Source organism: Elephantulus edwardii, unplaced genomic scaffold, assembly GCF_000299155.1.
Source record: "Elephantulus edwardii isolate Elephantulus edwardi_28Jun2011 unplaced genomic scaffold, EleEdw1.0 scaffold00117, whole genome shotgun sequence".
In the NCBI taxonomy this organism is placed as follows: domain Eukaryota; kingdom Metazoa; phylum Chordata; class Mammalia; order Macroscelidea; family Macroscelididae; genus Elephantulus; species Elephantulus edwardii.
Window position 1 is genome coordinate 7,277,121 of NW_006399867.1, and position 27,743 is coordinate 7,304,863.

The 27,743-nt window shown below is 44.2% G+C and overlaps 1 protein-coding gene across 1 annotated transcript in view; it reads left to right on the plus strand.

Annotated features, from left to right (window-relative positions):
• SYT17 (synaptotagmin XVII) overlaps positions 1-27,743 on the plus strand; it is a 114,937-nt gene that overhangs the window by 60,187 nt on the left and 27,007 nt on the right. The window contains exons 6-7 of the mRNA XM_006892665.1: positions 1,579-1,699; positions 8,077-8,232. Coding sequence (XP_006892727.1) covers positions 1,579-1,699; positions 8,077-8,232 — 277 coding nt within the window. The remainder of the gene's footprint in view (positions 1-1,578; positions 1,700-8,076; positions 8,233-27,743) is intronic.

Genomic DNA, 27,743 nt, shown 5'->3' on the forward strand with positions numbered 1-27,743 from the left:
TCTTGACATTGAGCCTCAGTCCATACTGAAGGCTGCAGTCCTTGACCCTTCACAGCAAGCGCATGAGGTCCTCCTCAGTTTCAGCAAGCAAGGTTGTGTCCTCTGCATAATGCAGATTGTTACTAGATCTTCCACCATTCCTGATGCCACAATTCTCCTCATAGAGCCCAGAAATTCCCTTTCCCCTCATCTGTCTATTTTTCATATTGGGAATTATTGAGAATAGTGAGGTCATTGTCTCTCTTCTTTTGAACTTTCCTCCATCCCTGGTAATTAAGGCAACCTTCTCTATTATACTGGGGCGGGGGGGAAGAATCTTGAACTTGAGTTGGTACTTGTTGAAGCCAAGTGATGATGAGTCTGTAATGGCTCCTTAGGCCCTCTTGGCTTCTGTGTGTGCATCTGGAAATGGCACATAATACAAATATGGAAGGTCCTTATCAACAAGAGACAGATGCTGGAAGACGTGCATAATGACATCATGTCTGGGACTTGGTTGAAAATACTCCGCTAAAATATTTAAGAAGCAGGGTGGTTTGAAGCAGGATCATGTGGCAAAATATTTATAATTATCACAACAGACTGATGGATACCTGGAGCCTCGTGATGCTAAATCAGTCTTACTTTCCAGGAGCTCTGGATGGCCTAGTGGGTAGAAGTTGCGCTATCAATCTAAAGGTGCAATGTTCAAACCTCCCCCGCCCCCCAAGCTCTGTGAGGGAAAGGTAGGCATCACCACCTACACAATTTGTAGCTTCTGAAAACCTGCTGGATGGGCCCAATAGGAGACGTTTTACAACTTAATGGCAATGAGCGAGTGATTGAGAGATCTTACTTTTGTTTACGGTTGAAATTTCCAACAATAAAAATTTTCTTTAAAAGGGATGGAAAAGTGGAAGGGACCTCCTATTGCTGGGGTCTTTTTGGAAATAAAGAGTCAGGCATTTGGCTGTGTATGTGACTCTCCCACAAGTGTGGTGGTATTGCGAATGGGTATTCTTTAACACGGGCTGTCACACTGCCAACCGTTGCCATGGTGAAGCTGGAAGCGTGGGCATAGTTATAGTCTATAGGTTAAGAACAGATTTCTCACCAAAATGCTTATTCTGCAAAGCATTTGGCCTCCCAGGTATCCTACTAAGAGCAGAATAGCTCAGTGGTTAGAAGATCCAGACGTAGATTTCTCTGGGTTCAAATGCTCTGTGCCCATGAGCAGGTTATTTCCCTGCTCCGAGCCTCAATTTCCTCGTCTGTTAACAGACGTAATAATGCCGCTCAGGTTAAATTAGTTACTAACATGCCAGGCACTTAAAACAGTGCTTGACACGTGTTGGCTCATTATCATTGATTCTTTTGTTGTGGTTTTTGAGCCTTCTAATTGCATAAAGAACTTTTGAGATCGATGGAAGAAATAATTGGGGGCAGAGGCTGAAAGAAATACAAGAAAGAGACATCCTGTTTTCAGCGGATCCGCCCCCAGAAGCCCGCTTGTGAGCCACTGGAATCAATTTCCTGCCTGGTGGGTATGAAAAGAATAAAAGAAAGAATCCACTTTCTGACCACTTCCTCTCTCTACAGAATGAAGTGGAGCTGGGGGAGCTGCTTCTCTCCCTGAATTATCTCCCGAGTGCTGGGAGACTGAATGTTGATGTCATCCGAGCAAAGCAACTTCTTCAGACAGATGTGAGCCAGGGTTCAGGTACGGTATGGCCTTTTCGTCTCTCTGCTCTCTTTGCCCTGTGTGAGGGAAGCTTCATTTGTGTGATAACCCCTCAACCAAACCCAGAGCACTGGTGGCCTACTGGTAAGGGGTTGTGCTATCAACTCAAAGGCTCATGTTTCAAATCCGCCTGTTGCTCCACAGAGAAAAGATGGATCATTTCCTCCCATGCGATTTACTGCCTCTGAAAACCCTCTGGAGGATCAACTAACAAACAAAACCTCTTGCCATCAAGTTCTTCTGACTCATCTGCCCCATTAGGGTCTCTAAGGCTGTAAATGTTTGTAGGAGCAGGCTGCCTTATCTCTCTCCCCCAAATCCACCAAGTGGCCACCAGTGCTCTGGGTTTGGTTGAGAAGCATGAGACAGACCCTACTCAGAGCCACAGAGGGAGGCAGCAGGCCCACACTGTGGAGCCCTGACTCCTCACATCCACGACTGTCAGACAATAAAGTCTTATTCTTCTAAGTCACCCACTTTGTGTATCTAATACTTTTAAAAAGCTGTGAGTCCTTGACATGGTCAGCACCATGCTACATGATGCCTGTCAGAATGAGGGGAATGTGTAGAACACAACGCAAATCCTTAGAAAAGACACCACATTCGACAAAGCAAACCTAGATCCAATGACACAGGACTCTAGTGCCGTGGATCTGCAAACTTAGCTCCCCCCACAAAAAAAAATGCCCAAAGGCCCCACTCGGCCAGCTTCCTGGCTCCGTCCTAGAGCCCCACACCTCTGTTGCATACTGGTCTCCAGGTTTTGCCCCTGTGCTGCCACCATCTCTCTGCCGCTGCTTCCTGCTGTCTTGTCCTGCAGTGCCATCTTGCCAGTGTTAACAGCTCTGTCTCCTGGGTCTCAGAGTTTCAGCACCAGGATCTCATATACGAAGGACACACTCAACTCCTAGCTCTTCTTTCTTCTTATAAAGAATTTTTTTTTCTTTTAATTGTGATTTTTACAAAAGTTCACAGAAAAGTTATATTTTCATTCATTCATTGTTGCACATTTTACCCCCTCACCTTCTCTTTCCCCACCCCCAGTTCACTTAAAAAAAAATTCATTCATTGTTGCGCAATTACCTCCCCTCCCCAGTTCTCTTTGCAGTGTACCCCATATCTGGGCTGTTGTCGTACACATAATGCCTAATCATATATTTCTTTTAAATAATTCTTTCCTTCATCTGTTCCAATGCATTGTTCATTATTTCTCCCCTCTTTTCTTAGTTTTGCCCTAACCCGCATGTCAGTCCTGGTTTTATAACAGTGGTATTATTCAGTATTTGTCCATTTGTGACTGAGATATTTCATTCAGCATAATGTCCTCCAGAGTCACCCATGTTGTGTAGTATTTTATGAGTTCCTTGTTTTTCAGTGCTGCATAGTATTCTGTTGTGTGAATATACCATACTTTTTCTATCCATTCATTTGTAGATGGGCACTTGAGTTGCTTCCATCTCTTTGTTATTGTGAATATTGAAGAAATAAACCTGGGTGTGCATATATCAGTTTGGGTGGGAGTTCTGGTTTCTTTAGGGCATATTCTTAGGAGCAGAATTGCTGGGCCAACTGGTATTTCTGTTTCCAACTTTTTTGAGAAAGTGCCATAGTGGTTGCACCACTTTACACTCCCATCAGCAGTGAATAAGGGTTCTAATCTCTCTACAACCTCGCCGGCATTTGTTGTTTGCTACTCTGTTGAACTTTGCTAGTGTTGCTGGGGTGAGATGATACCTCATAGTTGGTTTAAGTTTGCATCTTTCTGAGTAGCTCTTTCTTTCTTGATGGTGGTGAGATATCTCTCGCATGGTTCACTTTAAGCCTGGACAGATAGTAAAAGTGACCAGTCCCCACCAGAGAGTTCTACTCACTTTATTTGCATTCTGCTCCCTACAATGTGCCATGTATCATATTTTTATTACTAGAGGAGCTCTGGTGGTCTAGTGGCAAGGAGCTGTGCAGCCAGTCCAAAGGTTATTGGTTTGAATCCACTAGATGCTCTGCAGGAGAAAGATGGCCCATCTTCGTGAGTGTGATTCTCAGCCTCTGAAAACCTTCTGGATGGTCAGCTATGGGTTAGATCCAACTAGACAGCACACAACAGCAGCAAGCTATCCAATCCCTTGGTGGACCACAGACACCTCATATTCACATAGTCTTACCCAGTAGGTAGCTCTGGTGGCCTAGTGACAAGAAGCTACATTGAAATCCCAAAGGTGCGCGGTTTGAATCCACCAGATGCTCTGCTGGAGAAGGAGGGGCAGTCTCCTCCTGTGCGAGTCAGATCTGACTCAATAGTATACAATGAGAAAAAACCCCAAAAACATAACATAGTCTTACCTGGCCGTGTAGGGGAAATTATAAGCTGCTAGAAAACCACATCAGGTAATTCATCACACCTTATTTGCCCTTCAAAATGCTAAGCCTGCAATAGAGACACAATGCTCCAGGTGACAGTGGGGAGTTGTTGTTCTTGGGTGCTGTCAAGTGGAGTACGACCCTATGAGCAGACGACCTGAGCCCTGCCCTGCCCTGTGCCCTCATCATCTCTGACACACTTGAGCCCATTGCTACAGTCATTGTGTCAGTCTGTCTCACTCAGGTTCTTCCTCTCCTTTGCCATCCTCTATCTTTCCAAGCATGACCTCTCTTTACAAGGAATAGCTTCACCTAGATACATATCCAAAGTATGAGCGATAAAGCTTCATCATATTTGCCTTTAAGGAGCATTCTTGCTGCACTTTTTCCAAGACTTATCTGTTTGTTCTTTTGACGGTTCATGGGATATTTAGTAGTCCTCTCCAGCACCACAACTCAAACGCATCAATTCTACTGTCATCCTTATTCATTGTCCAGCTCTCTGATGCATAACAGATGGTTGAGAAGACCAGAGCTTGAATCACATGTACCTCAGTCTTCAAACTGACTTCATTGCTCTTCAGCATTTGGAGAGGTCCTTTACAGTAGACTTGCCCAATGCAGTCCTTCTCCTGATTTCCTGACAACTGGTACCAAGGGTGTTGATTGTACTTTTTCTATACTCAATTCAAGTATATCAGAAATCATGATTAAACAATTGCTATGAAAATACTTACATTTATACGGGCTACTTCATAGCAAACTGAATTCACGTATGAGTTTTAGAGAAATGTAACAAATTCCATCCCATTTGTATGGAGCTGTAGGCTGTTATGATTAAGGCAGCCGTGGTCACTGGGATCGCTGTAGGTCAGTGGTGGGAATATTGTATTCGCCAGGTGCAATGACTGAAATAAATTACTTGTGGTTTAAGGTGACAGCTGGATTTAGAAGTCATCTTGCACTTTTAAAAGGCACATTTGTAAACATCAGAGGTCTCAAAGGGGTCAGCAGAGGGCATGGTGTTAGAATTTCAGACTTACCGGAATGAAAGAGGTAAAATAAAATTATTTCAACTTCTGAAGTCCTTCTAAACTTCCTGGAACTAACTTTGTACTGCTTGCAAGAGAAGCGACCATGGGAAAGAGACCTTTTATAAAATCTTATTTCCTCCATGTGAAAAATGGAGATAGCAGTAATCTCATTGTGGTGTTTGGATGAATGTTAAATTAGATCATGTACCCGAATCCTTCTTGATAGTTACTTGTTAAATAGGAACCTGATTTTCTGGTAAAACTTCTCCTAAACACAATAAAAATGCTTTAAAAGAAAGAATGATTTTGTAATTTGGCCATTCCTGTTTTCTTGAATCAAACCAACTACATCCCTGGAAAGAGATGATGAAGAAGTTTGATATCAGTCAGAACAAGGCCAAGGCCAAGGGTGAACCATGAAACAGACTGTCAGTTGTTCATATGCAAGTTCAATGTGAAGCTAAACAGCAAGTCCACAAGAATTAAAATTCAACCTTGAGTATATTTGACATCAGTTTAGAGATCATCTCAAGAATAGATTTGATGCACTGAGCACTAAAAACAGAAGATGAGATAAGTTGTGGAATTACATCCAGGATATCATCTGTAGAGAAAGGAAAAAGGTCATACAAAAGATGGGAATGAAATCCTAAGACTATGATGGATGTCAGAAGAGTCTGACACTTGCTGCTAAACATGGAGAAGCTAAAGAGAAAGGAAGAAATTAAGAGAGCTGAGTAGAAGATCTCAAAGGACAGCTGGAGGAGTCGAAGTAATGAAATGAAATGTTCGGAGACTTGGAGTTAGAGAACCAAAAGGAAGAAGACACTGGGTATTTCTCAAGGTGAAAAAACTGAAGGAACACTCCAAGCCTTGAGTTGCAAGACTGAAGTATTCTTTAGGCAAAATATTGGATGATTCCAGAAATGCCAAAAAAATATGGAAGAGGAGTTGGCAGTCATTTCAGGAAGGAGCATGTAATCAGGAACCAATGTCACTGAAGGAAAAAAATATAAATTGCACTGAAAATATTGGAGGATAATAAGGCTCAAGAAATTGATGGGATACCATTTGAGGCATTTCAGCAAAAAGGTGCTGCCCTGGACTTCCTCACTTTTCTATGCCAAGAAAATTCCCATGCGATTTTATATCTTCTGACTATCAATTTTTGTACTATTAGATGTTTGTATAATCACTTGCTTATTTAAGTGAATTTTTAATACTGCCTAAGTGTAAGTTCTGTGAATAAACGACATGTCATTCTACTGTTAAAAAAAGAAAAAAAGAAAGAAAAGAAAATTTGAAGACAGCTCCCTGGTCAGTTGACTGGAAAAGAGCCATATGTGTGCCCATTCATTTAAAAAAAAATGACAATTCAACAGGCCATGGAACTTATAGAACAATATCACGTAAGTAAGATAATAATGAAGTTCATTTTAAAAATGCTGTAGCAACACATTGACATGGAGCTGGTAGTAATTCAAGGTAGAGTCAGAAGAGGCTAACAAGAGGTGTTCATTGCTGATGTCAGATGGATCAGGGCTGAAAGCAGAGAATATCAGAAGGATATTTACTTGTGTTTTATTAACTCTGCAAAGGCATTTAATGTGTGGATCATAACAAATTGTGGATAACATTGTGAAGAATGAGCATTTCAGAACATGTTGAAACCTGTTCACAGACCAAAAAGTAGTCTTTGGACTAGAACAAGAAGATACTGCATGGTTTAAATTAAGAAAAGTTTGCATCACAGCTGTATCCCTTCTCCATATTTGTTCAGTCTGCATGCTAAGCAGATAATCCAAGAAACTGAACTATATGAGGAAGAATGTGGCATCAGGTTTAGAGGAAGACTCATCAACAACTTGCAAGATACAGCTGACACAACTTTGCAGAAAATGAAGAATACTTGAAATACTTATTGATGAAGCTCAAAGACCGCAGTCTTCAGTCTGGATTACACCTAAACACATCAATAACTCAACAGTAACATCTAAACAAAAGGAGAACAAAAATTTTACAACTGGACCAATAGACAACATCATACTAAATAGAGAGAAGAAATATATTTCTTATTGACAGGAGGGATCAGTTCCTGGACAGAGACATGCTTAGAAAAAGTAGAGTGTCAGTGAAAGAGAGGAAGACCTTCAACAAGATGAATTTTCATAATGGCTGCAGTAGTGGATTAGGCACATCAGAGGTTGTGAGGATGGTGCAGAGTTGGATGGTGTTTGGTTTTGTTATACTTGGAGTAACTGTGAGTCATAGACAACTTGAAGGCATGTAACACAACATTTTCCTATGTATGGACAACGAGCCCAGTGATGTGATAATGAGTTCTGGGGCATAGAAGCCACGGACAGAAAGCTCTTCTTTCCTCAGTCAGATCTTATGCAAATCAGTTCTCATTTTGTATGCTCAGTTTCATCACCTGTAAAATGAACACAATGCCCGACATATGGGATGAGCTAAAGGAATATTGAGTGACTTGAGGGAGAGAGGAAGGGATAAGTTGATAAGGGATGGGAATAAAAGGATAGGTGGATGGTAGATGAATGAAAGGAGGAGTGGATACATGGATACATGGATAGATACACAGAGGGATAAGAAGAAGGTGAATGATGGGTAACTGAACCAGTAGGTAGACATGGTTGAAAGAATGATGCAGTGACAGGGGGAGGGGTTAACTGCGAAATGATTGAGAAGATGAATAGATGGACTGTTGAGTGGATGGATAGATGGATGGATTGTAGAGTGGATGGGTAGGTGGAAGGAATGTTGAGTGGCTAGACTGATGGGTAGACTGTAGAGTGGATGGATAGATGGATGGACTTTAGAGTGGATAGATGGATGGGATGGTCAATGAATGGATGATAGAAAAAAGGATGGATGGAGCATTAAATGGGTGAATGGATTACATTCATAGGTCTCTAACATTCAGATGCTATGTCCACTTCTCAGACCCCTTTGTGAAAATCCAACTGGTTCATGGACTCAAGCTAGTGAAAACCAAGAAGACATCCTTTTTGAGAGGCACTATTGATCCTTTCTACAATGAATCGTTCAGCTTCAAAGTTCCCCAAGAAGAACTGGAAAACGCCAGCCTAGTGTTTACAGGTAGGTGCCTTTTCAGACCTTCCAGATAAACTCCAACTGAGAGGTATTAAATTTCTTGCCCTCAAGACATGATCATGTTTATGGTCTCAGGTTCATGTTCAATGAACTGGATTTGAGTACATTTACCATTTGTGAACTTGCATAATAACTTAGTAAGATCATCAATCCAGAACCAGTTATTAAAAATCAGAATTCTGGAATCAGGCTGCCTGTCCCTGTCACACAGTAATTAAGACCTGTAAAATGTGGACTCTAAGACTACTTGCGTCATGGGATTGTTGCGTTGTGAATGCTGTCACTTTGAAATTGAACCTGGCATGTTATAAACACTCACTCTGTTCTCTTTGATTATGGTGACTCAAGTTGAATGTTATTGAACTGGGAACCCTTTCAAAACATCTCATTCAGGCAGAGTATTCTGGAAGACTTCTCAAAGGGCACAGTGTTTGAGGAGAGGCGTTGTATTCCACTGTTGGGTAGAATTTGGTATTCTTTCCAGAGCTGTGCTAGTTAAAGGAGCCGTGATGATGACACAGTGATTGCGCTCTGGGCTGCTCACCAAAAGGTTGGTGGTTCAGACCCATCTGGTGACTCCACAAAAAGACTGACAATCTGTTCCCGTGAAGCTTACAGCCTAGTAAACTACGAGGCAGTCTGTCTCATGGTGTCTGTGTGGGTAAAAAAACCGACGTGATGGTATCAAACAATAGCAAAGGAGCCCTGGTGGTCCAGTGAGCTAAGTGTTGGTTTTCTAATGACAAGGTCAGCCATTCAAATCCCCCCGCTTTGGAGACCCGACGAAGACAGCTCTGCTCCATCCTATGGGGTTGCTATGGCTGACAGCTGTAGGCTTAACAACATTAACTATCTAGAGATGTGTAACAAATTATCCCACATTTAGGTGATTAAAGCAATAAGTGCTTACTATCTCGTAGCTCCTGTAGGGCGGAAATCTGTACATAGCTCAGCTGGGTGGCTTTCGCTGCTGGTCTTTGACAAGGGTGGGTCCTGCTGTCATGGTGCTGGCCACGGCTGCGATCTCATCAGAAGCCCAGGTGGCCCAGTGGTTACAGTGCTCTACTGCTAACCTATAGGTTGGCAGTTTGAACCCACCAGCAGCTCCATGCTGTAGAAAACTTTGTGGCAGTTTGCTTCTGTAAAGACAACAGCCTTGGGAACGCTCTGGGGGATTCAACTCTTTCCAATTGGGCTGCTGTGAGTCGATATGGATTCAGTAGCATTGGGTTTGGGTTTGGTGGTCACATCTTGTAGGCTGGAGTGAGGAGGGTCTGTTCTGAGCACTCTCACATGTTTTTTGGAAGGACTGTGGTCTTCAAAGGCTGTTGGACTTGAGAGCCTTACTCCTTCCTGGCTGTGGCTGGCCACTTTGCTTCCTTGCTGCATGGGCTCCTCCATAGGTTGGCTCCCATCATGGCTGATGGCATCTCTCAGAGAAGGCAAGTGAGTGCACAAGAGAAGGATAAATCAGAGCCAGCACCCTTTCTTTTGTCACCCATTGTCAGGAGTAGCATCTCAGCATTTCTGCCTTGTTCCATTCATTCAAATCAAGTCACCAGGTTCAGCCCATGTTCTTAAAAAGGAGATTATAGTGGAGCACAAATACTGAGAACTTGGACTCGCTGGGTGCCATACTGAAGTGCATCCCAGGGAGCTCGTGGTAACAGCAACAGTGACTCAAACTCATAACTGACTCTTAAGTAATGAGCAGGCAGAGAGAACATTCAGACATAAAACATCCGTTCGTAATGCCGTCCGGAGAACCAAAGTTTAAATGATGTTGGGATTCCGAGGAGCATGGAGAACTGTGGTTAACGCCTGACACTTTTGCATGCTGCTAAAAACTTGATGGACAGCTCAGAAGCTGAGTGCTTGGGCTGTGGGACCAATGCCTGACTCAAGTCCTGCCTTTGCTGGCCGACTGTGTGGCTTTGGGTGAGACCTACCTGCTTAGATAATCTCATCTGTAAAATGGGGGTAGTACAAGGACACCACACAAGGTAGTACAAGGTCTGGTATTTGGGTTAAGTCAGAATAAGACCTACACAGAGTGAAGCATTGTAAGTACTCAATTATTGTTAACTATTATATGTCTTGGAGTACATGTGCCGCCAGAACGCTTCTTAGAGGCAAAGATGTTGAAGCTTCGTCTCACATACTTTGGGTCATATTGCTATAAGAGAGGTTGTTCCTTGGAAAGAGACATCATGCTTGGAAAGGCGAAGGGCAGTGAAAGAGAAGACCCTCAACCTGCCTGGTGGATTGACATGGTGACTGCGCACTGGGCTCTAGTGTGTCAGGAAGTGTGAGGATGGCACAGGATAGGACAGGGGTCAGCTCTGGTGTTCCTAGGGTCACTATAAGTTGTATTCTACTCAATGGCACCCAGTAACAACAACAACATAATTTAAAAAGAAATAGAGTCTCTTATTTCTCCCCTTCTCCTTGAAAAACCCCTGATGCCACCTTGGTGTGTCTCTTATCTCCACTCTCCACTTTGTTCAAACAAACATTATCCCTATGTTGTTGTTAGTTGCCATCATGTCATTTCAAGCCCCTAAGAGACCCTATGTGTGGCAGCAGAACTGCTCCATTGGGTTTCCTCAGCTGTCCTCTTATTTCAAAAAGCTTGCCAGGCCTTTCTTCCATGGTGCAGCTAGGTGAGTTCAGACCACCAGCCTTTAGGTTTGCAATCAAGTGCCGTTTTTGCAACATGCAAATCCAGTTGTCCATGTGTAGGGGGATCCAATTCCTTTAAAGGTTACTTTGCTTGTTGTTAAATGCCATGGAGTCAGATCCAACTCATAGCTGAATCTGTGGTACCTAACAACGTGACAGAGAAGCTTGGTGGCAAGTGGTTAAGCACTTGGCTAATAGCTCAGAGGTTGGTGGTTCAAACCCACCAGCCACTCTTGGGGAAAAGGAAGTCTGTTTCTGTAAAGACTGTGGCTTTGCAAGCCCTATGGCAGAAGTGTGGTGATGAGGAAGGATATTGAACATCCATCCCATGGTTTGCTAAAAGAACAACCAAATATGCTTTAGAGAAAGTGCAACCAGGGTGCAGCTTAGCAGTGTGGGTGGGAAATCTTCATCTTCCATACTTTGGGTATGTTGTCAGGAGATACTAATCCTTGGGGAAAGTTGTTCTTGTTAAGTGTTATTGTTAAAAATGCATTTGGTCACCAGTATGGGGCTGAAATCCAGGTGCTGGGTATTCTAAAGCAGCCTCACTCTACAGAGGTTTGATCTCTGGTTCTGGTGAGAATTTGGGTGCAGTGTTTACTGGCCATTGGCTGTGAGTTGATTGTATTCGGCCTCTTATTTAAAAATGCATTTTGGTCACCAGTATGGGGCTGGAATACAGATGCTGGATATTCTGAAGCAGCCTGACAACAACAACAACAACATAGAGAGAGCTAGTGGATAGAAAGTGATGGTACTAAGCCAAAGGTGAATGATTTTAATCTGCAGCCCTCAGGCCTGGTTTTAATTGTTTTTGGTCAAGCATTCTAAGTGGTACAGCACTGGTCTGTCCATTTGCTGTACGGAGGTAACTCGTGGGGAAAGTAGAAGGTCAATAAAAGAGGAAGACTCTCAACAAAATGGAGTGACGTAGTGACAGCAGCAGTGGGCTCCTGCATGGCAGAGCTGGTGAGGATGGTGAAGAGAGGGCAAGGGTCAGATCTGTTGTTTATAGGGTCCCTTTGAGTTGTAGCTGACTCACTAGCACCTCGTGCCTACACCAGTATCACCATGGCAGAAGCTCTGTTCTGCCTTACAGGGTCTCCGTGAATTAGAATGCACTTGATATCTCTCATGGCCTAGTGGAAAGAACCTGCATTCTAATCCCAAAGGCACACAGTTCAAACCGACCACAAGCTACTCCACATAGAGTAGGCTATCTATTCCCATGCGATTTACTGCCTCTGAAAAATCCACTAGAATCTCAGCTATGGGTCGATTCAAAGGCACACAACAACAACACACCACTATCATAAAACTCATTGCTGTTGAGTTGGACCAACTCATACCTGACCTTGTCTTTTCTGAGACCGTAAATTGCACAGGAGGAGAAAGCCTATCTTTCTCCCCAGAGACTCTAATTCAGCTGGGAAAAGGTGGGAGCCTGAGCCCCCATACTTCAGCCAGGCTCAGAGCACTGAGTGGAAATCCCAGCTGGGTGGTATTTTGTATAAAGGCCATTGACTGGAATAATAAAGACATGTGAACCAATCTGGTAGGTATCTAGGCAAAACTACCCAAAGCCAAAATCCCATTGACTCATCGAATTGACTCATCACAGTCCCATGTGAGGGGAGGGAGACACAGAGGGAGAGAAATGAGAGTACAGAGAGAAAAGAGAGGGGGAGGAAGGAGAAGGGATGGGGGGAAGATAGGAGAGAGTGAGTAAGAGAGAGAGGGGAGGGATAGCGAAAGGGAGAGAGGGGAGAAAGAGGACAGCACTGATCCAGAAGCCAGGATGCCTGGGTTCGTAGTTACCACAAAGTGTCTCTGTGGTCACAGCACTTTCCTTGGCTTATCTTTCTTACCTCAGCCTCTTCATCTATAAAGTGGGTATCAGGGGACTTGATTCACTTCGTAGCTTGTTAGCAAGTCCAGATGAGTTAATAGACATAGAGGTGTAGAACAGCTCCTGTTTTAGAAAAAGAAATAAGTAGTAGCTATTTTTTTTAGGCAATAAAGTTGTTTTTATTGGTTGTTGTTGTTGTTATGTGCCATCGAGTCGCTTGCGACTCATAGCGACCCTATGTACAAGAGCTCTAAATGCTGTTCTATCCTGTGCCAACCTAGCCATCTCAAACGCACTTATTCCCACCTCTCCAGTCACAGAATCGATCCATCTCACCAAAGGTCTTCCTCTCCTTCGCTTCCCCTCCACTCTGCCAAACATGATGTCCCTTTCCAAGGACCAGTCCCTCCTTGCAACATGCCCAAAATATGTCAGATGAAGCTTCAGAATCCTTGACTCCAGGGAACACTCTGGCTTCACCCTCTCCAGGACAAACCTGTTTGTTCTCCTAGCAGTCCATGGTATATTCAACACTCTTCTCCAGCACCACAGCTCAAAGGAGAGACTGCAAATGTTTGCAGCCTTATGCCACCCTGAGCCCTTGCTGAAAGGGAGCAGGCTGTATATACATAAGTAAATAATACGTTTTACCCATTTTGCCAGTTTGTCATCAGACTTCACGGAAAGCCCAAGATAGGGGTGAAGAAATTGTTCGGTATACTTACCTGATAGGTGAGCTGTGGTCTCTCTTCTCTATCCCTAACCTCTTAGAGTCGAGGTATCCTGGCAAATCTCCAGGTTAGAAGGACACATGTGTCAGGACCTTCTCTCCCTTTGCCTCCCTCAGTTTCTCTGAAGCCCTCAGCCTCTTGGACGTCTGAAAGACACTTGTAAAAAGCACCCAGTGCCAGGGAAAGGCAGGGCAGGGTCCCACTGACAGAATGTTTCAAGCACTTGTGTCCCAGATGGAGCCCCGGTGATGTAGTGAATAATGCATTAGGCTGCTGACTGAAAGGCTAGTGGTTCAAATCCATTAACGGCTTCGTAGGAGAAAGACACAGCCTCCTCCCAAGGAGGATTACAGCTGTGGAAATCCAGTGAGGGTGCGCTGTCAGTCAGAGGTGTGATTACAGGATATTTTGTTTGTTTGCTTTCCTTTATTTACTATTTATTCATGTTTTTGTTAACAATTTTTTGGGTTTTTTACTGGATTGCATATAATTATCATGTATGTTATGTTTCATTCATGTACATTGTGTCTTTTAAATATTTATTGCCTCCTGGGCACAGGGATAAATGAGTTTTTGAGCACTTAGCTGTGCACCTAACACCCTGACGATTCTTTTGAGCACCAACTGTGTACCTGAGCAAATGCAATGAGCTAAACGGCTTCCATGGGCTTCAGTAAAGTGTAAAGAACAAGGATATCAGTTTAGAGACTAAAGCGCATCTGATCCAAGCCGTGATCTTTTTCCATTGACACATATACACCTGAAAGTTAATGAATAAGGAAGACCAAAGAAGAACAGATGGCTTTGAATTGCGGTGCTGGTGGAGTATTGTAAATCCGATGGACTGTCAAAAGAACAAAGAAATCTCTCTTGGAAGAAATGCATTCAGAGTGCTTCTTAGAAGTAAAGCTGACTTCATCTCACTCACTTTGGTCATGTTATCAGGAAGAGCTATTCCTTGGGGTGGGATATCATGCTGGAAAAGGAGGAGGGCCATCTAGAGAGAGGAAGACCTTCAACAAGGTGGATTAGCATAGTGACTGCATCTGCGGGCTTAAGCACAGTGCAGCCTGGGAGGGTGACACAGGATGGGGCAGATTTCCTTCTGCTGTACACAGGGTTGCTGTAAGTCAGCGCCTACTTGAAGGCACTTCCCAACAACAACATGCACCTGGCACCTTGCTGCTAGAACGTTTGGAGCACCTGTGTGCCTGACACCTTGCCAGGTGCTGAGTGCTCACTTAGACACCCAGCCACCATGGCAGGTGTTCTCACGGAGCATAAGTCTAGGAGGGAACAGTTAGTTAATCAAGTGGAGCTCGGGCTGGCCTGGTGGTCATAAGGACAGGTGCAGGGGCGTGTTACAAAGCACATGGCCTAAATGGGGGTTATCAGAGGAGGTGTTGGAGGAGTTGGGATTTGAAAGCAAACAGAGCATGAAATAACATTGAAGACATGGGCGTAAGGAGAGGCCAGGTGGGCTCCAGTCCCAGAAGGGAAGTTGGAGTCTGAAAGAGAAAGTGAGGCCAGCTCTAACATCTCAATCTGGGGTGAATGGCCTGCGTGGAAGCCCTGCCCTGTGGCCTGCATGAGCAGTTAAAGATGACAGAGGACAGCACACCAGGAGCTGACTTGGGCATCATCTCAGAAGGTGCCCATCAATAATACCCAGTGGGCAGCTGCAGAGCACCAGGGAAGATGTCCTAGACTAGGTTCCTAGCATTCTATATATGTTTTTTCTAAGCCATGATATTTTTTCCATTGTCTCATGTTGTTATGTGCTGTCAAGTCATTTGCGACCCATAGCAACCCTATGTACAACAGCTCAGAACCCTGCTCTATCCTGTGCCAAACTTATGTCTCTGACGCACCTACCCCCATTACCTCAGTCACTGAATCAATCCATCTCTTCTAGGGTCTTCCTGTCTTGCACTCTCCCTCCACCCTCCCAAGCAATTTAGACAAAGCTTCAGAATCCTTGCCTTCAAGGAGCAGCCTGGTTTGACCCTCTCTAGGACAAACCTGTTTGTTCTCCTTGCATACACACCTGAAATTTAGATAACGAATAAAGAAAAGTGAAGAATTGTTGCCTTTGAATTGAGGTGTTGGTGAAGGGAATTGTGTATCCTGTGGACTGCCAAAAGAACAAACAAATCTGTGTTAGCAGAAGCGTGACTTGACGGTACCTAACAACACTATATTATTGCTGTCGAGTTGGAACCAACTCATAGCTGACCCTGCAGAGGCTGTAAAATTGCCCAGGAGGCGATGGCCTGTCTTTCTCCTGAAGAGCTCCTCGTGAGTTCAAACCTAGAGAGAGGTGCCACCTTTGAGTTACAGATTATACCACCTGAAGCAGATGCAGGATCAGACAGATACTCATTTGGTTTTTCAAATATATACTCAATACAGACCACATCTGTGAGGAGACTGACTTCCTTTTCAGATTTATCGTGTCTTTGCAGAACCATCTCCCATCATGCATCATTAACATTATAGAGCCCATTGTCGTGAACATCATGGCCCCGTTGGAATGCAGTATGAGCCATCACTGAAGGGAAGCCAGGCTGTGGCTGGCTTGGTATCTCTCTTGGTTTCTCCAGCTAGAACTAGAGAACAGCTTCTCTTTATTTTGATACTGTGTTTTCAGTGAAAATTCACAGACCAGTTAAGTTCCCTTTTGATAATGGCCCTATGATGGTTTGCTGGCATTAGTTATGTTTTCCTCACTCTCCATTTTTTTTAAATTTTATTTTTATTGATATTTCCATGAAAGTTTACAGAAAACTTGGATTTCCATTCATTCACTATTGCACATTTTCCTCCCTAACCGCCACCCCCCCCAGTTCACTTTTCTCTTTAAAACAATTCTTTCATTGTTGCACAATTTCCTCCCTTCCTCCCAAGTCCGCTTTGCTATGCAGCTCTTATTCTGGACTTTTGTCATGCAAATAATACCTAATCACATTTCCCTTTTAAAAAGTTCTCTCCCTCATCTGTTTCAGTACAGTGTTCATAATTTTCCCCCTCTTTTCTTAGTTTCACCCCAACCCCCATTTCAGTCCTGTTTTAGAACGGTGACATTTTGCAGTATTTGTTCTTTTGTGACAGAGATATTTCACTCAACATAGTGTCCTCCAGGATCACTCATTTTGTATAATATTTTATGAGTTCCTTGCTTTTCAGTGCTACGTAGTATTCCATTGTGTGAATATACCACCACTTCTCTATCCATTGGTTTGTTGTTGGATTGCTTCCATCTCTTTGTTACTATGAACAGTGCAGCAGTAAACATGGGTGTGCGTACATCTGTTTGGGTGGCAGTTCTGATTTCTTTAGGATATATTCCCAAAAGGAAAATTGCTGGCTCAAATGGTATTTCTATTTGCAACTTTTTGAGAAAGCACCATTCAGTCTTCCATAGTGGTTGCACCATTGTACACTCCCACCAATAGTGAATAAGGGTTCCAGTTTCTCCACAACCTTGCCAGCATTTTTTGTTTGCTGTTCTTTTAAATTTTGCTATTCTTACTGGGGTGAGATGATATCTCATAGTTGTTTTGATTTGCATCTCTTTTAGAGCTAAGGATTTTGAACATTTCTTAATGTGCTTGTTAGCCATCTGAATGCCTTCTTTGATGAAGTGTCTGTTCATATCCTGTGCCCATTTTTCAACTGGGTTGTTTACCTTTATCTTGTTGTAGTGCTTGAGTATTTTATAAATTCTAGATGTAAGTCCCTTATCTGACATATAATTTCCAAATATTTTTTCCCCAGTCTGTGGCTTCCCTTTTTACCCTGTTGGAGAAGATTTTGGATGTGCATAGGGATTTGATTCTTAGAAGGTCCAATTCATCTATTTTATCCTCTCCTGGTTGTAGATTTTTCAGGATGCTTGGAAGACTGTTGATGTTGTGGATTAGGTTATCTAGAGTTCTTCCAAGCTTTTCTTTAATGAAGTTTATAGTCTTTGGTTTTAGTTCTAGGTCCATGATCCACTTTGAGTTGGTTTTTGTATATGAACTGAGGTCTGTATCTTGCTTGAGTTTTCTGCAGATAGTTTTCCAATTTTGCCAGCACCATTTGTTAAAAAGGCTGTCATTTCCCCACTTAACTGCTTTCATCTTGTCAAAAATCATTTGACCATAGATAGGTAGATGGACTGGTTTCTGTATTCTCAATTCTATTCTATTGATCTTTGAGTCTGTCATTGTACCAGTACCACCTTGTCTTGATCACCACGGCAGTGTAGTAGGATTTGAAATCAGGAAGTGAGATGGTTCCTACATTGTTTCTCTTTTTAAGAAGTGTTTTGCTTATTCAGGGCCTCTTTCCATTCCAAATGAAACTGGAGATTACCTTTTCCATCTCGTCGAGGAATGGGATTGATATTTGTATTAGGGTTGCATTGAATATGTAAATGGCCTTTGGCAGTATTGTCATTTTCACAATATTGAGTCTTCCTATCCATTAGCAAGGAATATTCTTCCATTTCTCCAGGTCTCTTTTTGCTTCTTGTAGTAATGTTTTATAATTTTCTTTGAATAGATCCTTTGTGCTTCTGGTTATATTTACTCCCAAGTATTTAATCTTGTAATTAGTTATTATGAAGGGTATTGTTTTTCTTAGCTCTAGCTCTGTATTCTCTTTGTCACTGTGGAGAGATCCAACTGATTTTTGTATGTTGATCCTTATATCCTGCCACTTTGCTGAGTTGGTCAAATATGTCCAGTAGTTTCTTGCTGAGTCTTTATGGTTTTCTGAATATACTATCATATCATCTGCATAGAGAGATAATTTTACCTCCTCAGGATTTCCAGTACAATATTGAATAAGAGAGGTGATAGTGGGCATCCTTGTCTAGTTCCTGTTCTTAGAAGGAATGTCCTTAATCTCTCTCCATTAAGAACAATGTTGGCTCTTAGATTTAGATTCTGCCTGCATTTTTGTCCCATTCTGTCAGGGCCCATACCATTGTGTTCCTGGCCTGCACAGTTGGTAGTGGTAGCTGGGCACCATCTAGTTCCGCTGGTCTCAGAGTAGATGGAACTGTGAGTCGTGTAGGCTATTAATCCTATATATTGTCCTGCGATTTCTCCCAAGGGTGTATTAAAATGCAGTCAGACTTTGTAAGTCTTGGCTGGGACTGTGGGTCAGCTGGATACACTGAGGAACAAGGTCATGGAAGGTCCTGAAATTCTTCAGGGTCAAGTGACTGATATGTGCACATTTTTTTTAAATTTGCACATATTTTTAAAAAAGGAGGGGAGGGGGAACCACCCCTCTCAAGCAGTGGTTCTTGAACCTGTGTATTATTAACTTTCCTGACCCTGTCTTTTTTTTTTATTTTTTTTATTTTGTGTATGTGTGTCTGTGTACCATCAGATCAGATCTGACTGGTACAGTAGGAGATTGTCCCTCCTTTCCCGGCAGAGCATCTGGTGGATTTGAACCATGCATCTCTGGGATTGCAGTGCAGCTTCTTGCCACTACGCCACCAGAGCTCCCCTTCCTGACCCTGTCTTAAATGAGTATTTCCAGGGTGGCTGGCTATAAAGTGCAGCCAGCGTGTCCTTTAGAGGCAAGGAGGTTAAGCTTCATCTCACGTATACTTTAGGCATGGTGTCAGGAGGGGCCGGGCCTTGGAAAGAGACATCATGCTGGGAAATGAGAAAGGTTCAGAGAAAGAGAGGAAGACCCTCAACAAGGTGGATCGACAGTGACTGTAACAGCGGGCTTGAGGGCATGGTGTGGGGATTGTGAGGATGGTGTGGGATAGGGCAAGGTGCAGAGCTGTTGTTCATGGGAATTCTAAGAGTCAGAACCAACTCCACAGCAACTGGGAACAAGACAGTCTTCCTAGAGCCCTGGGTGATCCAGATGATTAAGTGCTTGCTTAGTAAAGGTTAGAGGTTCAAATCTACCTAGAGATGCCTTACAAGATAGACCTGTTTTGCTTCTAAAACATCATTGAGACCCCTTTGTGGTGGTGTTCTGTGTTGCACACATGGGGCCACCAGAATTCAGAATTGTCTCCATGACAGCTATTGGTGGAGTGGGCTGATGCCCGGACCACAGCCCAGGAGGAGAGAATCAATATCTTTGGGAGCAGGGCCTGCATTGTCTGTATTTTAACCCTACTCAGGCAAGGCTCTTGCATAGCCTGGTTACCAGCATTTTCTGTGCTCTCTGCCTCCCTCCCACACCATCAGCTTAGAGACCTCCAGCCCTCAGGGACGGGAGTGAGTTCCAAGCACCTGGTCTGGTTTCCACAATTGCTTGGCTTGCTGCAGCAGTCCGCATAAAATTGGTTCATTGAATCGGCTGGTACTGGTGAGATGAAAGGGAAGAGAATGAGATGGGAAGCCTGAGGGGTGGTGCCACCGCCCTCTTGCCTAGGAAGACCCCAGGGTTGAATGGGGACTAGAGGACACACTTTAAAAATGTTGGGACTTGGCAAGTGAGAGCAGGTTTGTATCCATGGAGAGAGGAGGAAGTCCATCTGGGAGGGCAGAGCCATTCAAAGGGCTGCCTGGGATTGAGAGAAGCCCTGCTCAGGTGTATGCCACCTGGTCCTGCCCACCAATGCCGTGCTGCTCATTAATCTCCATTCACTCCCTTCCCCCTGACTTAGCAAGCATCAGATGCAGGGGAAAGAGAGTGGCTGGCAGGGCCCTGTGTGGTTAACATGCAGGTCAGAGGATGAATCACTATCAGATACTATTTGGTTAAGATTTCGGCTTTAACACTTAAGCAAGCACCTGGGTGCAGATGGTAACCACTCTGAACCTCAGTCTTTTCCTCTGTTTAGAGACATCAATCCTAATACACTATATAAAAAAGCTGCAGCTAGGGAGCTCTGGTGGTCGAGTGGCAAGAAGCTGCACTGCAATCCCAGAGCTATGCAGTTCGACTCCACCAGATGCTCTGCCGGAGAAGGAGGAGCAATCTCCTCCTGTACCAGTCAGATCCGATTTGATGGTACACACACACAATATTTTTTATTTATTTATTTTTAAAAGCTGCAGCTATGCTGTGCACGTAGTTAACTAATTCCCTGCTGTTTAGACCATTCTGACACACAGCCAGAACTCCTCCATGGAGTTCTTGATCTTTACTTCACAGGAGAATGGCCATCTTTCTCCTGTAGAGCAGCTGGTGGGTTTGAACCACTGACCTTCTAGTTAGTGGCCTGACACATAGAGGACTAGGCCACCAGAGCTCATTAGTGCTCACCTATGATAATGGTGATGGTAATCGATGGACCCTACCATGTTGTTGACATTGTTAGCTCGTGCTGAGTCAGTGATGGCTCATAGCAAGCCCGTCCACACAAAGTAGAATCATTCTGTTGGGTTTTCACGACATTATGATGTTTGGAAGTAAGGTCACCAGGCCTCTCTTTGGAGGCACATCTGGGTGGGTTCAAACCACCAGCTGTTCAGCTCTTGTCAAGCCCTTAAACTCTTGTGCCACCCGGCGGCTCTACTGTTGAGGAGGAGATAGAAAGTGACTACTGTATCATTGCCACTCCCCGGTCCAGCATCCTCAGTATCTCCATTGCGTCCACCATTGCAGTGGTTATGAGTCCATCCTACCAGTAGCCTCCCCTGTCCCCACTGCCCGTCTCCTTTACCAAACTGGGTGTCCACCTCTGATGATTGCTCCCTTGATGTGTCCAAGACAAGCGAGTCATGTTGGGATTGTTGTTGTTGCTGTTGTTAAATGCCGTTGAGTTGTAGATGACTCATAGCGACCCTATGAACGAAAGACCTGAGCACTGTTCATAGAGTTTCCGGAGGCAAGCCATTTCAGAAGTGGATGCCGCTCCTGCTTCTAAGCTTGTTTTAATCAAGAAGCTCCGCCAAACACTGTCCACCACGGGTAACCATTATCACATTTGACACATCAGTGTCACAGTATATAGCATCACAGCAACCACGAGTTACCTCTGTACAGCAATGCACAGACCAGTGCTATACCACTTAGAAGAATGTTTGACAAAACACAATTTAAACCAGGCCTGAGGGCCGCAGGTGCTCAGGCCCACATGAGTTTTTAAACCGGAGGCCTTATCACATGGCTTCATTTCCCTTAACGAATCAACATTCCACCCTAGTGCTCACCAATCCCATCCGCTGTAGAACCAGCTCCTGGAGATGACTTTCAAACGGGTCTCTAGCACCATGTTGGGATTAGTAAGGTTTTTGTTAGCTGATTTTCAGCAGTAGATGACCAGGCCTTCCTTCCTAGTCTGAGTCTTAGCCTGGAACCCCCACTGAGGGGAGTCCTGCTGGTATTTGAAACACTAATGTCCTCGCTTCTGGTGTCACAGCACACCAGCCACCTCAGCATGGCACACTGACAGGTGGGTGGTGGGATATAGAAGCGTCAAAACTCCCTGCCGTCAAGTCAGTTCTCACTCACAGTGACGCTCTGTTGAATTTCCAAATCTGTAAAGCTTAGTGGGAGGAGACTGCCCGTTTTTCTCCCTCATAGTTCCTGGTGGGGTTGAACTATGCAGCATGTTAGCTAGCTGTGTCTGTAGTGTAACATACCGTGGACTACACTACCACAACCTCTTTATAGAACAGTAGACTCTGGCGGTCTAGTGGGTAAAGAGTTGTGCCACTAACTCGAAGACTTGCAGTTCAAATCCACCAGCAGCTCTGTGGAAGATGGGCAGTCTTTTAGCTATGAGTCAGTTCTGACTTAATGGCAAACAATAAAAACAGACCCTGGGATTATACAGATTTGAGTTTGAATCAGGGACCTTGGTGCCAAGGTTAAAGTATATGCCTGCTAATGGAAAGGTTAGCTGTTTAAACCCACCGTCTGCTCCATGGGAGAAAGCTACATCAGTCTGCTTCTGGAGAGCCTGGTAAACCCTCTGGCACAGTTCTGGGGTTTTTCTGCAGCAAAGCTCTGAGTCAGAAGCAACTTTCAACTGCATCATTGACTGACCAGCTGTTCAGCCTCAAGCAGGTGACTCCACCATCCCTCCCCACCCACCCTGGAGCCCCAATTTCCTCTTGTGTAAAACGTAGCCAATCATTCCTGTTAGGAACATTAGAGGCAAAATCACCCTGTCGACCCATTCAGCCCAGAAGTGGCCACTTAAAAAAAATCAACAGCCGCTGTCTCCAACATTGCGGCGTGTGAGAAGGTGGAAATGAGGGTGCTCTGGAGGGGAACAGCTCAGCCCAGCTGCCAGTGATTGTCTCTGCAGCCGCCCTCTCACCTAAACACCATCTCACCAGAGCTGCCAGCTGGTGCGGTGTCCGGGCACGCAGGATTAACAGACGTCGGTACCAGCCCCAGCTGTGGAGCTGGGCCAGTCTGTGCCTCTGTCCTCGGGGGTTAGAACCTCATCTGACAAAAACCAGAGGAAGAGCCGCCAGTGGGCACTTGGCTCTGGAGCGACACCCACTCATGGGAAGTGTGTGACAGCAGGGAAACTCCTGTACCAGCCTGGTTAGAGGACTATGAACAGGCCAGGGAGGCAGAGTGGAACACAGAAAGAGGGCATCTAGTGAGTAAAACATCCCCCGAAACGTTCAATATGAGCTCTTGGCTTACCCCACACTGTCAGAGTAGGTCTGACCCCAAATCCTGTACCAGAGACTTTGGGAAATGAGTTACAAGTTAGAACGTAAGTTATGCCGCTCGAGCATATCCATGGGCCATAGCTGAAGGGTACCACATAGGCTTTACAAATAGAATTAGTGTTAGAAGAATAGCCCACAGAATTTGTAGCCTGAACCTGGCCTTATCAAAGACCTGCTAACACTGAAAAATCACCAGATTCAATAGGGTTTAAACATGACCGAGAGCTACAAATTATCATTTCAGGAGTGGCATCCACTTCTGTAATAGCTTGCCTCTGGAAACCCTATGAACCTGGAGAAAGGATGAAAGACACACAAGTGTTGAGGACTTTCGTTGATAGGGGTGCCATGAGTAGCCTATGACTCGATGACACTTAACAACACAACAACAACTAACATATCATTCGTAAATGTCTTATGTACACAGTCTATGGAAAATAAGAGCTTCTCAGAAAAAAGATATTCAACAGATGCTATAAGATGGCCTAGGTGGTGGAATGATGAGATTTAAGTCTTCTGAACAACTGTTATAGCTACACTCCTCTGGAAAGGAGCTGAGAGAGCATGTCCACACAACAGCAAAGACATAGCCTGTCTCTCATTGTCTTTGAGTCAAAATCGACCTGTAGCCGACCTCCCAACAAGTTTTTGGAGACTGTAGATATTTACAGAGGGAGATTCTTTCTCCTTTCTCCTTTGGAACCACTGGTAGATTCGTATCACAAAAGCAAAACAAGCTCAAAAAAGACATTGTTGTGTACCATCAAGTAGGAATTGATTCATAGTGGGGTTTCAGAGGCTGTAAATCGCACAGAGGAGATGGACCATCTTTCTCCCTCAGAACTAGTAGAGTTGAACCATGTACCTTTGGGGTTGCCGCACAACCCTTTACCACTAAGCCACCAGAGCGCCCTAAAAAAAATCATTAGCTGAAATAAAATCTTCGCTGTATAGGCTCAGTGGCAGAGTGGAAGTGATAGAGGAGGAAAGAGTTAATGAACTTGAAGACAGATCAAGAGCAATTATCCAGCCTGAACAGTAGAGTGAAGTGAATGGATACAGAGGGAGGGACAGAGGGTAGGAAGTGATATATGGAACAATAACAGAGTCTAGCATTAATGGAATTATATGACTCCTAGAACAAAAAGATGCTTCCATGGATGTGCTCACCAAGTTGTGCCAAGAAAATCTGGAGGACAGCCACCGGGCCAACTGACTGGAAGAGATTGATATTTGTTCCATTTTAAAGAAAGGTGACTTGACAGAGTGCGGAAAGTATTAAACAATATCTTTAATATCATATGCAAGCAAGATTCTGCTGAAAATTATTCAAAAACGACTGGAGCAACACGTCAAGAGAATTGCCAGATGTGCAGGTTGGATTTAGAAGAGGCTGTGGTACTAGGGATATTATAGCTAATGTTAGATGGACCTTGACAGAGAGTACCAGAGGAATGTCTAGCTGTGCTTCATTGACTATGCAAAGGCTTTTGACTTTGTGGATCACAACAAACTGTGGCTGACTCTGAGAAGAATGAGAATCCCAGAACATTTGATTGTGCTTATGTGAAACCTATACTTGAACCAAGAGGCAGTCGTCAGAACAGAGCAAGGAGATGCTTCATGGTTCAAAATTGGGAAGAGGATCTGCCAGAAATGTATTCTCTCTCCATACTTTTTCAATCTGTATGCAGAACAGATCATCTGGGAGGCTGGGCTGTGTGAGGATGAATGTGGCATCAGAATTGGTGGAAGATTCATCAACAACCACAACTCTGCTTGCTGAAACTGAGGAGGACTTGAAGCACTTGCTGCAGAAGGTCAAGGACTGCAGCCTTCAATATGGATTGAAGCTCAACATCAAGAAAACAAAGATTCTCACCATTGGGCCAATTGGCAGCATCAGAATGGATGGTAAAGAGATTGAGATTGCTAACAGTTTTAGTTTACTTGGCTCCACAGTCAACACACTTGGTACCAGCAGCCAGAAAATCAAGAGATGAATTGGGAAAGTCAGCTGTGAGGGACCCCTCAAGAGTACTGAAGAGCAATGATGTCAGGTTGGAGACTGAGTTGTGACTGATCGAGGCCATAGTCTTTGCAATTGTGTGCTATGTGTCAGAGAGTTGGGCAGTGACTAGGGATAATAGAGAATTGATGCCTTTAAGCTGTGGTGCTGGAGAAGAGTGTTGACTATACCGTGGACTGCTAGGAGAACAAACAAATTTGTCCTAAAGAGGGTGAAACTTGCTCCTGGGAGTCAAGGATGCTGAAGCTTCATCTGACTTTGGGCATGTTGCAGGGAAGGACCAGTCCTTAGAGAGAGACATCATGTTTGGGAGGGTGGACGGACAGTGCAAGAGAGGAAGACCCTTGATGAAATGGATTGATTCAGTGATTGGGGTAATGGGAGTAGCTGTGTCAGACACAGTGAGGTTGGCACAGGACAGAGCAGAGTTTAGAGCAGTTGTACATAGGGTTGCTATGAGTCACAAGTGACTCGACAGCACATAACAACAACAAGAATTTATTTCTGAGTAATAATTTAGTGGTAATTTACTGCTGAGTAATAATTTGCTGGGTAAGAAAGGGTAAATATGTCTTTGACTCCCCATTGCCTCTATTTTTTCTTGTTGTTATGTGCCATCAAGTCGCTTGTGACTCATAGCGATCCTATGAGCCCTAAATCCTGCTCTATCCTGTGCCAATCTCATTGCTTCTGACACACTCATCCCAGTTGCCCCAGTCACCAAATCAATCCATTTCCCAGAGGGCCTTCCCCTCCCGCCTGCCCTCCACCCTCCCAAGCATGATGTCCCTCTCCAAGGACCAGTCTTTCCTTACAACATGACCAAAGTATGTCAGATGAAGCCTCAGAATCCTTGCCTCCAAGGAGCAGCCTGGTTTAACCCTCTCCAGGATCAATCTGTTTGTTCTTTTAGCAGTCCATGGCACCTTCAGCACTCTTCTCCAACACCAAAGCTCAAAAGCATCAATTCTCCTTCTATCCATCCTCCTTGGTCATTGTTCAGCTCTCTGATGTATAACAAGTGATTGCAAAGACCACGGCCTATACCAGATGCACCTTTGTCTCCAGAGACACACCATTGCTCTTGAGTACTTTAGAGAGGTCCCTAACAGCAGACTTTCCCATGGCAATACATCTTTTAATTTCCTGGCTGCTGGTGCCTAGAGTGTTGACCGAGGAGCCGAGCAAACTGAAGCTGTGAACAATCTCAATCTCTTCACTATCCATCCTGATGCTACCAATTGGTCCAGTGGTGAGAATCTTTGTCTTCTTGACATTGAGCCTCAATCCATATTGAAAGCTGCAGTCCCTGACCCTTAACAGCAAGTGCCTCAGGTCCTCCTCAGATTCAGCAAGCAGGGTTGTGTCATCTGCATAACGCAGATTGTTTATGGATCTTCCACCAATCCTGATGCCACATTTCTCCTCGTAGAGCCCAGCCTCCCAGATGATCTGTTCTGCATACAGGTTGAAAAGATATGGAAACAGGACACATCCGTGGCGTATGCCCTTCCCAGTTTTGAACCATGCAGTGTTTCCTAGCTCTGTTCTGACGACTGCCTCTTGGTTCAAGTATAAGTTTCACATTAGCATGATCAAGTGTTCTGGGATTCCCATTCTTCTCAGAGTCAGCCACAGTTTGTTATGATCCACACAGTCAAACGCCTTCGCATAATCAATGAAGAACAGATAGACATTCCTCTGGTACTCCCTGCTTTCAGCCAATATCCATCTAATAATAGCTCGTGAAATTTTTGTTGTCCTTCCTTACCCAGAAAAGCATGATGAAACAGGGTGGTATTGTGTTTTAAACCAACCCACTCTGGCTCTGAAGTTGCTCTGACTGTGGACCAGTTGATTAACTTCTCTGATCCCCAGCTTCCTTGTCCAAACAGCAGAGATATTAAAACCCAAAAACTCATGGCCACAGAGTTGATTCAGATTGCTAGCAGCCTGTTTGACAAAGTACAACTACCCCACAGGATGTCCTAGTCTGTAATATTTATAGAAGCAGACTAGCACAGCTTTCTCCTATAGAGTGGGCTGGTGGGTTTGAACCGCTGATCATTTGGTTAGCAGCTGGGCGTTTAACAGCTGAGTCACCACTTTCTGTGTGAGCATTATGCAGTTTCCTCTTTCAACAACCATGGACGACGCGTTCTTTGTTCATGGCCATTTGTCACTTGGGGAAACTGAGCTTTAGACAAAGTTAAGTAGTAACTTGTACAAGGTCACCCAGCAGGTAAGTGGCTCAGCCTGGCTTCCAGCTGATGTGGTTTGGTTCCAAAGCCCTCACAGTTCACTGTTATGCTTTGATGCACACATGACTCATAGAGGGATCTTGTGAAAATGCACATTGTGATAAAGTCTGGAGCAGGGCCCAAGTGTCTGAATTTCTAGCTAGCTCCAGGTGGCTATGACACATGTCTGTTTGGCAAGCAGACTCTTCCTCTGCCCTCCAGCCTTATCCCAGTTTGGCCAGGGCAGGGTGGACAGTGTGATTTGATAGGAGTTGGCTAGGTTCTCTAGAGAAGAAAAACCAATGAACCTTGCATATGTGAATGTGTGTGTGTGTGTGTGTGTGTGTGTGTGTG